Below are 14,545 nucleotides of genomic sequence, written 5' to 3'. Positions count from 1 at the left end.
ATTCGTGATTTCAGCCATTAAAGTTGCTGTGAAACGAGTTAAACAAAGAGAGGGTAGAAGAGGGCTCCTGCTTTGCATGCAGCCGATCGTTTGCTGTTTTTTGTCTCTGTGAGAGAATGCCGTTCCTCGTGGGCGGATGGCAGAAAGCTGGATGAGATGGCTTCGCCGTGACACAGAGCCGATTTGTTTTTGGAGTGCAGTTGAAGTATTTTTCGAGGCGAGGAGAAGTAGGCAGAAAGAGAGGGAAGAGGAAGGAGGAGGAGGAGGACGAGAGAGAGCGGCAGAGTGTGTCGCCACCGTGGACGCGGGCTGCGGGGTCACTGTGGGACTAAGGGACGTGGCGGCCTGTAGATTTCATTGGTTTTCATTCATTCAGCAGCAAGTATTTGTTCTGCTTTTGTGCCTCTGTCATTACGTTCAGTCAAACACGCACAGATGCGTGCATGCACACACACACACACACACACACACACACACACACACACGCTCCCTCTCTCTCTCTCTCTGCTGGAATGGGTATTGTGTTCATGATCGATGTTCTTCATTCCAGTGACGTGGTAGCCTGGCTAATTCTCATTAAAAATGGATAGGGTGTAGGGGAGCTGCCAGCGTGCGTGCTTGTGTGTGTGTGCGTGCGTGCGTGTGTGTGTGTATGGGTCTATACATGTTGAAAAGAAGGTGTAGGTGTCAGCGAGTCCCAGAGGTGCCAGCTGTTTACTGTGTGCTGCTGAAGGTTAGAGGGAGCAGTGGTGGTTGTGGCGGCGGTGGATGTGGGGGTGTTCCTGAGGTCAGTGCCAGGCCTGTTGCCCTGGCAACAGCTTGCAAAATACAGCCTCCTCTGTGTTTCTGGTTGACGGTGGGATGTTTTTTGTTTTTTTTTTTTTCCTGTTTCTGGCGCTCTCCCTCAGCGTGGCGAAGCACATCTGGCATCGCAGAGACTCGGTCTCATCACAGCGCAGAGCAATGGGCCGTTCCCACTCTGCTCTGTCTTCCTTTATCCCTCTTTTTTTTTTTTCTTTCCATGTCTTCCCTCCCTTCCCTGCCCCCCATGCCCCCATCCTTCACAGAGGGGCAGCGAGCATGGCTAGGTCTCAGGGCAGCAGGGCAGTGGAGTCGAAATGGAGCCACCATTTCGAAGACACGGCACCGCATGAAAACAGCCTCACTTTTCTCAGACGCACACACATTTTCTGGCATCTCTTCCGGCATCTCCCAGAGTCGAACCTCCTGCTCTCTGTTCTACTCATCCTCACTCAGAGTGTAATTAAAAATGAGGAGCAGGCTGTCTTAACAGGTGGCCAGGAAATAAAAGTGGTAAATCTGGCCTCCCCCCCCCCCCACCCCACATCGGTACCAGGAAGTCAACACTTCCACTCAACACCCAAACCTCTGTGACTGCACCGTCATCCGTCTGCTTCTTCTTTGCTTTGTTTGATTTGTTGTTGAAGTTACATGAACACACAATGAAAGTCCAATTCAGAAGAAATCCTTTTAAAGCTGCAATTCGGGTTGATAATGTTTTTTTTTTTTTTCTTTCTGCCATAGAAGCCATGTCTATTGATGTCTTGAGATTGAATATTAATTCTCATGGCCAAATCCCCAGCTATATGTCTCAATAACAGACACGGCACAGCTGCACTAGTGAAGGCTCGGCCACGATAATGGAAGTCGCAGCCTATTCAGCGTGAGCCTTTGAAAGGGAGGAAGCTGTTGTTTTAACCCTCGGCTGTCAGTCAGTCACCCAGGTTGCCACAGTGTGCAGCTCCGCTGTAGCCTCTCTGGTTGAATAACCCCCCGCTAAGGCCGTCTTAAGCTGGAATTTTATTAGCATTCATTTGCCGGGGCGCAGCACTTCTCGGTGGCAACGCTGAGTCCACCCCAGGTCAGCTGTGGCTGCGGACGTGTTCGCTAGAAAAACTGAGAAGGGGAAAAGAGGAAAAGCGGAGAAAGTTTGGAAGCACTGCAAAGAGCGCATGCAGAGAAGTCTTTGTCTTCCCTGAAAACACAGGAACAACAATCTGGACATCCGTTACGGAGGCCGTGCGTGCGCGCACAAACACGAACACACACACACGCACGCACACACAGTGGGAGAAGGGGCTTCATTGTGCTGTCCTGCTGTGTTGAGTGACTGTAGCGTGTGCTGGGCAACAGCTGCTGTAATACTCTTACTCCCCCACTCCCCCCCCCCCCCCCCACACCGTCCCCCTCAACTCCACTACTGACCCTTGTTGGACTGAACATCAATGCAGTCGCACACAAGTATATACACAACAACACACTGCAGTCACAGTCCAGTCCTCAGCTTTTTGTTGTGCTGTTTACCTCGCTCTCCCTCCTCCATATTACCCCCCCCATCCATCCTCTTAACTTTTCTGTTGTGTTTCCGCCTATATCAGCTGACAACAGTCTGTGTCTGTCTGCTCCATAAGGGACCCCCCCCCCCCCCCACTGGCAGCTGTCTCCACACTGTAACCCTTTCATGGAGCTGGGCCTCTGTGAAAGTTATACTCTAAAGTTTCCCCAGCCTCACACATGTTTTGGGAAGGATCTGATGCCTTTTATTTGAGATGGGGGGGGGGGGGGGGGGGGGGGGGGTGCTGTTTGAGCAACACACACGGACTTGGGAGCGGGCTTGTTTCCCCAACCGAGTCTCGTTCCTGGTGGGCTTGTTTTGTCATCGGTTGTGGCTTCTCCTGCTGATGTGACCCCGTCTGCAGCTCATTACAGCATGCCACCTGTTTGTCCTGCAGCTAGGCAAGACACACACACACACACACACACACACACACACACACACACACAAATAGGGTTTGTTGAGGTGACAGGGGGTTAATCTAACAGGAGTGTCCGTGGCAGAGTTTGCCACACAGTGCAGGGACTATCAATGTCCCGCTGTGTCAATGGTTCTCTTTGTCCCACCGGGCCCATCTTTCTGGTGCTGCAGGGTTTAGCACCAGGCAGACAGGTGGAGGGTTATTGAGCTTTTGGAGGAGCCAAAGACGAAACAAAGGCAAAATATATAGGCTGGGACACAGCAGCTGACAGCTTTGCCGACTACAGCTTTTCATAGGCAACGCAATAGAAGGCACATGACACAAATTTTGCTGTCAGCTGTTTTTTCTTCTCCCTCTTTTTCTTCTTTGCTCTCTCCCTCTCTCTCTTTTTTTTTTTTAAATCCGATGTACTGGAATAAAGAAAAGCCACTGATGGACACCCAGCTGTTATCTCTTCCAAGCTGACAGTTAATTCCAGCCCATGGTGCTAAAAGCAATTAATTTCACCCTGTTGTTGGTGATTTGCAACTGGTCCCAAAAACACTGAAAAGGTGCTATTTGCACCCTTCGTTCATTGACCCACACATATTTTGCAGAGAAGCCGCACATTAGGCATTGATCCGAGCCTGAGTTTTGAAACCGAACAGGGAACGTGCTGCCAGACTCTGCTGTCATTATACAACAAGGCAATTTCCAGCTAAATGGAAGGACAGACAGGACTGAAAATGAATCCATGTCAGACTCTGAGATCCGCTTCTTCTTGTCCTTCTTTCTTTTCCTCTGGTGCCGCTGTCCGCCTGCTGCTTGGCAGTGATGTTTGTGTCGCAGCTTGTGTTAGTGTGCGCATTTACTCCTGCTGACACGATGAGATGCAGGTGTGAGCTGGGACAGCCCCGTGGGGCGTTGTAAAAAAAAATAAATACACAAACAGACACACACAGACACACGCTGACCTCGTGATCGTGCAGACAGAAACAGACTGAGGGCCATGTGGCTGAGCAGAACAAGGCCTGGAAGACAGACAGACACAGACAAAGACACAGCTAGATTCACAAATACACACACACACACACACATACTGTATATACACACACCCAGATTTTTTCCTATACATATACAAACTGACTGAAGTGCACATTACAGAGCAGCTGATACCACCAGGAGGAGGAGATGTGTGTTTAACTCTTTTGTCTCACTGCTGTGTGTGTATGTGTTCACAAATGTAAATTCAAATGTAGGTTCATTCTCAATTACACAAGCTCAAGGGTGTTTGTTTTTCATTCAAACGATTGTGGTTCACTGGCCCTGTGTGGATTAGTGTGGATTCGTGGGTGTGTAGTGTGTCTGCCTTGCATTGGAGGCGCCTATTCAAATTCTTTGCTGTTGACACTTTCAAACAGGTTTTGCATTGAAATACCAGTTTTACACTGAATCCAATTCTGTTTTTTTTTACAATTTACACCAACACTGGATTACTTTTTAATGCAAGCAAGCAGATCTTTTCTTTCTGAGCTATTCCTGATATTTCCATTTTTACTATATAGCTGAAATTGATGCAAGCTGGTGAAAAAATGCTCCGTCATTCTTCATAATAACTTTCCCCTCCTGACACATTTTGGCCTTTTGTAATGAAGCTGTTCCTCCGTGTACAGGTGTGTTTGTACAGACTCTGTCAGGGTGGACAGATGCCCTGCTTAATGACAAAAGCCCGCTCATGGTGGAGAAACGGCTCTCTCTCACCAACTGATCCCAGCTGCTTACTTCTGTTTTCGCTGGCTTAAGATGAGGGCAACAGTTGCCTGTGCAGTTGACATCTCGCTCATTGACACACAGGGGCCCGTGTAGCACATGTCGTTAAACACTTTCATAATGCAAAGTCATCATCTAAACACTGCCGATTAGGGGAGAGTTTTATAATAAATCATCTGCTGCTGTGTGGCTGAGTGAGCGTATCTCACATACACTCATTTATATATCCAGAGGCTTCACTCTGTCATGCTACACTCTGACCCTGATCTTTTTAACGTGCTCTTTAGGTCACCCGAGTTCCCATTGAGTCATGTGAGCAGTACGGGACCTGTGGCGAGTGTCTGAGCTCTGGGGATCCACACTGCGGCTGGTGTGTCCTGCACAACATGTGAGTAACATCTTCATCATCAGCATCATCCCCATCCAGCCGATTTGCAGATGTTTTTTTTACGTGCTGGAGTTGTAAGACAGGGCTTTTGTTTTTGCGAATGTTTATCTCAGAGCTCAAATAGACCTTGAAGGGAGGAGATGGTGTCTGACTGGAAATGTGCTCCGGAGGGGCAGCGCTGGGTTGGCTGCAGTCACAGTGACTGCTGCCCTGGCCCTCTGACATGGTGTGATCTTAACAGGAAATGAGTAGGACTTCTGAAAAGAATCTAAAAACACAGACAAGGACAGACCTAAGAGCCTCATTATTTAACTGGCAGCTCTGAGCTCTGAGTAGAGTTACCACAAATGCTTTGGTGCTGTGCTTTTCTGTGTTCGATGGATGTAATGTAAGAAATTTACTTTTGAGTGTACTCTGAGCCAGGTGGGGAATATTTACCTCCCACTGTAACATCAGCAGCCATGAGAATAAGCATAGAAGCCATGAGTGACACCTGCTGGATCGGAATAGTTACTGCAGCAGAACCAAGAAGGCCAGATGAATTAAAAAAAATATATGGAAAAACCCATTTGTATCAATTCATTCATTCATCTACTACCGCTTTTCCATTTCCGGGTCACAGGGGGTGCTGGAGCCAATCCCAGCTCACACTGGGTGAGGGCGGGGTCACCCTGGACAGGCCGCCAGTCCATCACAGGGCCAACACACAGAGACAGACAGAGACCAACAACCACTCACAATCAGACCTACAGACAGTTTAGAGTCACAGATTAACCCAAACATGATGTCTTTGGACATCATCTCTCAACCCAACCAGTCAAAGCAGATGGCCGGCCCCCTTAACCTGGTTCTGCCAGAGGTTTCTGCCCCTTAAAGGAAGCTTTTCTGTTGGGTCTATTTAAATCATTTTATAAAGAGTTTGGTCCAGACCTGCTCTATATGTGAAGTGCCTTGATGTAACTTTGTTATGATTTGGCGCTATACAAATAAAACTGATTTGATTTGATTTGATTTGAGTGGGGGGAAACCCACGCAGGCAAGGGGAGAGAACATGCAAACTCCACACAGAACGGCCTCAGGACCAGAACCAAACCTGTGGGCTTTTTGTTGTGGGGAAACAGTGCTAACCACTATTCCGCCGTGCTGCCCGTTTTTGCTGCATTCATTTGTAAATGGAACAGAAGTGGCAGTAGGTGACGGTATAGCAAGGGACAGAAGATGAACCCAACAATGCTTAAAAAAAACCAAAACAACAATGACATTCTGCTCCATTCCTTTTTATCTCGGGCAGACATGCACATTCTCTCATCACTCTGAGCTTTTTCTTGGCAGCTGTGTCTTGAAGTCCCCACTTACGTCCCTTCCTAGATGCAGACCCTTTATTTAAGGATATAGCAGAATATTTGTGTGTATCACAGTGCCGACGCAATCATTATTATCGTGATGGCGGCCCCTGGAAAGTGCACTTTAAGTAATTTACATCACTCCAAAGCTGGGACAGGATAAATAATTGCCTAGCAACAAGGTAATTCAGCATGCGCCCGCAGAGGTGAGAGAGGGGCCTGGCTAAAGCTCTATATTGTCTGGAAGTCCGCGTGCCTTCACGCAGGGATCATTTACCAAAACATTAGCCTCCGTGCTAAGACCTTAATCATATGCTTTTGTGCAGATGAGTTGGGGAATGGAATAATTCAGGTTGCTCGGGATTCCGACGCTAAAAGGTGAACAGGCTACAACAGTTGTTATGGCGAAAGCAGCTGTGATTAAGAAGCAGCTGTTTGGTGTGTAGATACCGCTCGTGAGCACTCGTGTCCGAAAAGAGGCCGTTGCTTGTGTGCAAGCGTGCACAATGGTTTCATTTTTGTGTACATGCACAAACACTTGTGTGTACTGCTGTACTGTAGTGTGGGGAGAAAAGGTCAGCGCCCCGATTCCCCGTCAGATCAGCCATCTGTTCTCCCAACGCCACGGACCCCCCGTGCCACCTGTGCCCAGTCCTAATCCCCCTTTCTCTGCTCTGACCCGGCAACGAGCGTGGCGGGACCCCTGTCAGCTCCGACTGAGTTACTACCAGACGGATGGTTAGCTCTCTTTGCTGCTTCTTTTATAGATCTCTATGTTTATTTTCAGTTCTTGATAAAAAACAGAGATGAAATGCCACAAACTAGATAAAAAACTGAAGGAAAAAAGAAGTTTCTACATTTGGTTAAAGCGGAAAAGTTGGCATGTTGCAAAAAAAAGGAGACAGACTGATTTTATTTTTGACTGCACCTTCATATTGCAGAGGCTGATTGAGCTTCTGCTGTTCATGCCGTGCTGCCACTCATGCTGTCACTCACAATTACATCTTCCACCAGAAAAACTGATCCTGAGCGCCTGCCGTCCACATGACTGCAAATCCAAACAGTGGCTGCTGTATGTTATTACTGAATAAATTCATCTTCCAGACCAATGCAAGCGCTGAAAACACACTCTCACTGAGCACGCTCTCGTCTTTGACCTCCTTTCCTGGTTTGAGAAGCTCTCCGTTAGCCACAGAAACAGAAAGTGATCATTATCCAAGAAGGAAACGTGGTTCCAACATGACACCCACTCACCTCCTTCACACATCATCCCAGCTGTTGCCATCTGGGAGAAAACTCAAGGTCACCAAAAATCATGTGTGCCATCTGCCGTGACGCTGAACAGAGACATGACAATGACGTGACCCTGACGCCCCCACAACTCACACGTGCTGCTGCTGAAAATGTGTTTTCTGTACCTTTTAATGTTTATTATCCTATCTGGGTACACATGTTGAAACCAAAAAGGACAAACTCATGAAGAATTACAGATGCTCAGTTATTTATGCAGTCTCATTAATTTTGTCTGGAGCTGCTTACGAGAGAGTTGATGGAAAACTCTTATTTACCCACAATTGGAGAAACTTGCTGTGGATTTTAATGGAAACAATTAATGACACAGAAAAAGTTTAATTAAATCAGACAATAACTGCGCACCTGACATGGACTTCGTTATCCTGGAGACCGGGTGAATACATAATATAACCAAGCGTGGAAGGGAGAATCTTGTCAGCAGCTGCACCTTTCTGCTGAAGAGCCACACTGTGCCATCCACATCTGTAATGGCTGCCGCTTCCCTCCACGCTCCCTTTCCCCCAATTCTCTGTTGCCACTGTTGACTTTATAAAATTATCTTTTCCCTCCTTTCCCCGTGTTTGCGCGGACCTCTCTCTCTACCCGCCAGCACAGCAAAGCTAGCTATCTGAGCTATGCCACTCATCTCCCAGCTTGGCTCATTGCTCTCTCCTCTGGAATCAGCTTCTTCACAGTCCAGACATACCACCTCTCACTTTGATCACCCTCTACTTTTGTGTACAGCTGCCATCGACGATATGCATCTTCTTTCCTTTTTTCGTAATGTTTGTGCATGCATGCACACTGAAGTGGGTCTTTCTAAGGTGGCTAATTAGCAACACAGAGGAGCGTTAGCTTGCGTTGCAGCGACTAGCAGAAGAACAGAATGCGAGACAGGCAGCGAGGTGGTGAGCTGGCCAGGAGAAGAGTCTCTTGTCTCCCCCCTGTCTTTCTTCCTCCTCTGATTCACTGTGTTGTGAGACTCTTAAGTCCTTTAATTACCAGCAGCTGCTAGGCATCCACTGAATGCTTGAAGAATGAGGAGGGAGGAGGTGGGGGGGACAGATAGAGGGGATAAGAATGAGAGTGTTTGATGCTGCATGCTCGTCTGCCCACTAAACCGAGCAGCATTATGATTGCAGCTCAAAGGGAGCTCATCATCTCGAGCGCTCTTCAGCCGCAGTCCCCGTGAATGGGCCGTTCAGCCTCAGTCTGACCACAATCCAAAAACACGGAGTTATAGTGACGCTTGCTCTCTCCATCTCTCACTGTCTCTTAGCCTGTTGTTAGATTAGCTCTCTAATCATGCCCAAAAGAGGCTTTTCCATCTCAAAACATCCCCACATTGCTCTGTTCTCCCTCCATCCTCCATCCGCCCAGCTCGCTCCCACATTCCAGCAGAGGACTGGCGCTTTCAGTTGAGATTTGTCAGGATTAGTCACACGTCTGACTTCCGTCCAAGAGTTTGAGATTGGACGAGTGATCCGATGCCAGGGTCAGCAGTTAACCAGTAAAGCCAGTTTCCTCCAAAGCTTTGCAGTTTGACTGCAGCGTCGGTGGGTGATGATAGCTTTTAGTTAGTTAATATGTGCAGAAGAAATTCTGCTCACTTAATAGTTTGTTGTTTGGATGAGTGCTCAGGGCTATTGGTGTAGTAGGCCCCAGCAGAGAGTGAGTCAGCATTTCAGGGCTGCTCTAAGCAGAATAACATATCACTGCTCCGCTGTGATACTGTATTGTATTGTACTGTCAGTCTCTGCGTGGCTGAGCGGCTCAGATCTGTTTCAGTAGCAGCCCACACAGCAGCCTGACTGGCACAGCTGTCCACTGTTTGCAAATTGGTGTTACGAGCTTTAATGCTGTCAAGCGGGTTTGTTTGGCATCCCCGTTTGAGTGCAAGATGTGGGCCCATTTTTTCGAGGCAGGTTTGCGGACGCTGCCAGTTGTTTGACAAGGTCTTATTTTGGACGGCGACCAAGGTTTTAGAGATGAAGGAGGCAGCATTCGAAGCAATCGCAGCTCACGTCGTTGCCGCTTCCTCCCGCACGTCCGGAAATGAAGACCAGACACAACAAGGGTGTTTTCAAGATTGCAACATGTTCTGTCTGCCACGTTGTATGTCGCGCTGCGGATGATGTCAAATGCCGACCATAAAATCTCCTCTAATGTACCGAGTGACAACAATTAGCCCAGCGATGGAAATGGCTGCTTCAGCCCATTGTGTGTGTCAGACTGTGTGTCTAATGGCCGACTCATCAGCCGCAGCCACAGTTAGCAGTCAAAGGGAAGCTGCATCCATCTTCCCAATTGTGCCTAATGAGATATCGATCACGAACATGCAGGTCTATCAGCTTTTCCATAGATTTCTCTCACATAGAGCGAGAGCAGGTTGATGGCTGAAATACTGGACCAGTTTTAGCTGGCCACATACGACGCACTGATCTCAGAGTGTAACTGGTTTTAATATTGTGGCTGAGTTGTGGGTATTACAGTAAATAATCGTGAAAGTTCAGTGCCTCTGTCTGTTTCTTACTCATACTTTCTTTTTGAAATACCTCCGTCTCTCTTCTGCATCCTCTCTTTTTTGTTTTCGCCTTCTGCTTTTTCTCGCTCTGCTCAGCCCACACATGTAAATCTGTTGAGCACTGAGCAACAGTCTCTTTGCAAATCTTTTTTTTTTTTCTCCTGTCTTTACCTCCCCTCTTTGTTTCTGCTACCCTCACCCAATGTCTTCAACAGAGAATGACACACACTGGGTGTGCGGGAAATAAATATGTGTGTGTTTTAATGATTGCGTCTTCATAGTTTCTGGATTTCTAAGAAGATGAAGTGAATGTGTTGTGGTTGCACTGTGCCTCTCTCCTGCAGCCGCCACAGGAGGCAGATTCTGAGCTGCAGCTGCTGTGGCGGATTTGACCCCTGACATGAACTGTGGGTTTCAAACTTGGCCCTTACATGTCAGCTGAAGCCCACACTGCAGCTTGAGCCGGGGAAGTTACCGTGGCAGTTTGAAATTGAAAGGCCCTGTGTTATTTTTATTTCCTTTATTCCTCCTTCACTTTCCTTTGTACTTCCTGTGGTCTGTATTTAAATGGATATCTTCCCACTTTAGGGATGCACCAGTAAAGAAAACAAATGCCCTGAATCACTCAGTATGGGGAAAGAGACAGTGTTGTGTGTGTGTGTGTGTGTATGCGGGTTTGTTGGCAGTCCCAGTGCAGTACAGCTCTGCTCACCTAATGATTCCTCTTTTCATGTTGGGGATCCAAGATCCCAGTGCAGTCAGTCTTCATCCAGGTTTAGAATAACATGTTTCTGTGGAAATGCACCATCCTGAGACCAGGTTCCATTCGAGCAAATCAAATCATTCCAGTGACTCTCGTACATAATGGCTTACCACTTAAGACTAGTAAAGCTTTGTTAAGCGCCATCAAATATTCACTATACATCTAGTTCCTCCTCTCCGTACTTACATCTTCCCACCCTGCTCCTTCCAACCCCCCTCCCTTCCATCAAAGTATCTCTGCTCCTCATTATGTTTTTCCATTTTGCTGCATGACGATTTGTGGCCCGGCTCTGGTTGGCTAAGGAAGGTGATTTTAAAATGGCTCCCTCTGTTCTCCCCTTCTGTTTTTAAACATGGTGCTCACAGTGAGAGCTGCAGTCAGACCGGCCCTTCACACTTTCACTGAAGTCCTAAGATGTGGTAAAGGGAAGAGGAGGAGGGACAGAGCAACAGAAAGCTCTCCCTGTCGCCCGCCTCTCCTGCTCTGTCAAGTCCAGGATTTATTTGTCTATGTGTGTGAAGGTTTAAGTGCAAGAGACTCTATGTTATTATGTATATGCTTCCTTTTGCACCTCTTTATATTGTTTTTTGGCTACCAGGGATTGTGTCAGTGGTTTCAGTGTGTGCGTGCGTGTGTGTGTGCACTCATATGTCTGTCAAAGCTCGACACAGCAGAGACAACAGTGTAATTGCCTGTCGAGTAAGGCAGGCATTGGTAGAAGAGACCCAGGGGTCTTTGCTCTGCCGCCTTCGTCCTGCCTGTGCAGCCACACAACACCACACATTACACTGTGTTAGCTATAGGTTTGCCGAATTAGTTTGTGTCTACAATCTCAGCTGATTTGCATCTCCAAACAATATTCTCTCCTTTTGTTTTTTCTTTTTTTATGTGCATGTTTACTGTTTCATCTTCTCTTTAACCTTATGTGACCGTAAGTCACATAAGCCAGTTAGGATTGCATTCATACCTCATCGCGGAGGCGTACAGGACGGAGGAGTAATGATGTCCATAAGGGCCGGCAGCCTTTTTTTCAGCACCATGGACAGCAGCATCCGGGCCGACTGCCTGGAGGGAAGAACCTCGGTGAGCTGCTCATTACGGGAGACGGTCCGATAGACCCGCACGTATTTGTCCTGTCAGTGTGTGAAAGGAGGCATGAACCGGCGCGAGCGTGTCTTCTGCTTCTTTTTCTTTTTTGTAACCAACAAATTTAATGTGCGTGTCACTTCCTTTAACACTGCGAAAGCACCCTCCGAGGAGTTTGAGTGATGGAACACAATGCGTCGTTGACGCTGCTGAGTGACAGGCCGCGGCCCGGCAGGAGGCAGAAGATGGGGCTGGGGATGGGTGGTGGTGGGGATTATGAGGAAGGCAGGATTCTAGTCAACACTCAGTGGCATGCACTTCAGCTAATGAGAGAGCCAAGGGGTCAGCTTCTAACTACACAGAGATAATGGCCATCTCCTGAAACCATGGCAACAGCAGCCGTCCTGTACTCCTCCCACCCCCGCTGCTTCACCCCTTTGCTGCACCCTCATCTGACTTCACCACACAGAAATTAATTTTATTTTGGGAAAAAAGAAGAGGTGGCTCAATGCAGAGCCTTTTTTTTTTGTCAGATAATGATTGCCAAGGTTTTTTTTTTTTTTTTTTTTTTTTTCGTTGGTGGGGGGGGTTTGTTTGTTTTTTTGTTTTTTTTTTTGCATCTGCACCCATACATCCGGGAGACATGCATAAAACATTTTGTGTAGCCCATAACCTGAAAGCACATTAAGTATCATTTTCTCCTTATATTGAGGATGTAAAAGAAGCACCAAATTGCAGATGGAGTAACACCTTGCCTAAGAACGGAGAGCTAATTTCAACTTGTGAAAGAAAGAGACAAAAGGCAGAGGGAATTTGGCCAGAGAGAGTAAAGAGTGGGAAATGTGGTAAATACAGTGGCGAAGGAGTCAAATGTGTAAAATGAAGAGACAAAAGAATTGATATGAGGAGTAATAATACAAAAAAAAAGGAAGTTTTAATGTGCAAAAATCAAGTTCTCAAAGTGGTTTAACAGAAAAACCTGGTAATAATTTTCAGAAAAAAGTCCTATCCCCTTTTTTTCCCCAGTGTCCGTTCTTTCCCAACATGAATTCTCAACTCTCAACTCAACTCAGCTTTGTTGGTATAGCACATTAAAAACAACCACAACAATGAAACAGGAGCAGAGTCTTGTGTGGGGTTAAAAGCCAAGGAATGAAAATGGGTTTTAAGACGAGTTTTAAAAAATGGACAGTGTGCAAAGGTGGCTCGCTCCATAGTTCGGGTGCAGCAACAGAAAAAGCTGTTTAGACCTCTGTACCTCCAGGCGCAGCTGATCAGCTGACCTGAGGTGCCGAGCAGGGAGGTGCGGTGGGGTGAGACCATTTAACAATTATTTATTAATTCTCCACTTTCCCGCTCTCTAAAATCCCTGGGGAGGACTGCGCGTGAGAGCGTTTGAATGTGTGAACGCTGGCGTGCGTGTGCCTCCTCGTGTGCGTCTGCTGGATATGGCTTGAACTTCTGACAGCATAATTACACACAGTCTGTGGATGAAGATGTAGGTCCGAGTCAGTATGTGTGAGAGTGTGTGGTTAAGAGGCATGATACGGGCTCTGATGCACACTGCCACGGACAGAGCTTGTAGCGCCACATCAGCACTGCGGACCGCGGCTGACCCATCGGAGTCCAATTAAAGCGGCTGTGACCAGACCGCCGGTTAGCCAGACACTTAGACTGCTGGGTCGGATGAGGACAGAGAGCCGTAGAGTTTTTAATAAGGAGGAGGCGGATGAGTTTTAATGAGGGATGTGCTGGATTGTGGGGGTGTTTTTGTGGTACTTGATAGACTGTCTGACCATTAAGATCTCTTATGAATGAATTGCATATAATTTGCACTAGTTACGTCTCCAAAGTTGCGCAGTGATTGAAGGATATAATTTGGGCATGTAGTGCTTAGTGCTGCGGCTTCATGGTTAGTGTTAATATAGGGTATTAAATTGCCCACTGGAGGTGGCGGTTCCACTGCTGTTGCCACCATCACTTCCTGCGGTTTGCAGGGAATGTGATATTGGCGTCTTCCCAGTGGCCAATATCACCTACGGTGTTGTAAAACTTTTGGGGCTTGAAATCCCAGAAGCCAGCTGTTATTGATAGTGGGATTATCATGAAATACGAATGTTCTACCAGCACGAGCTATTTGGTAATTGATGCTTTTCAGCAAATCTGAGGAAACTGCACAACTGTTTCACATTATGTCTTCAATATGCCATCTGTTCTGCAAGTGGAGAAAGAAGAGCAGTCTGGTAACAACATAACTTATCCAGACTTTCGAGCGCGTCACATTTAAACTAAATCAACCAAAATCTTCACAGCTAATACAGGAGCATGTGGTTTAGTTTCAAAAGCTGCCCGTGACAAGTGCTGATGTCCTAAAGGTCCCGTATTACTACACTTTTCTGATATTTTATTTACAGTGTTAATGTCAACAGAGAGGAGCAGATCCTTTTTTTAGAAATGATTTCATTTAAACACTTGGAGCAGTCAAATCCTGCAACGTTCTACAGTAGATCCAGATGGTCAGTTGTGGCTGGGGAATGTGTTGGGAATGTTTCGACATCACAAAGTCAAGGAAGCCCTGACAGTTCATTTTAAGATTACAGTGGATTACACACTTAATGTAGC

The 14,545-nt window shown here is 47.0% G+C and overlaps 1 protein-coding gene across 1 annotated transcript in view; it reads left to right on the top strand.

The window, feature by feature from the left end:
* Window positions 1-14,545, top strand: part of plxna2 (plexin A2) — a 165,327-nt gene that overhangs the window by 85,952 nt on the left and 64,830 nt on the right. The window contains exon 5 of the mRNA XM_029505760.1: window positions 4,814-4,914. Within this exon, the coding sequence (XP_029361620.1) occupies window positions 4,814-4,914 (101 nt within the window). The remainder of the gene's footprint in view (window positions 1-4,813; window positions 4,915-14,545) is intronic.

The sequence above is a fragment of the Echeneis naucrates genome, chromosome 7 (genome assembly GCF_900963305.1).
Source record: "Echeneis naucrates chromosome 7, fEcheNa1.1, whole genome shotgun sequence".
Lineage (NCBI taxonomy): Eukaryota > Metazoa > Chordata > Actinopteri > Carangiformes > Echeneidae > Echeneis > Echeneis naucrates.
The sequence above is the reverse complement of the archived record's forward strand: the minus strand, read 5'-3'. Positions and strand labels throughout refer to the sequence as shown.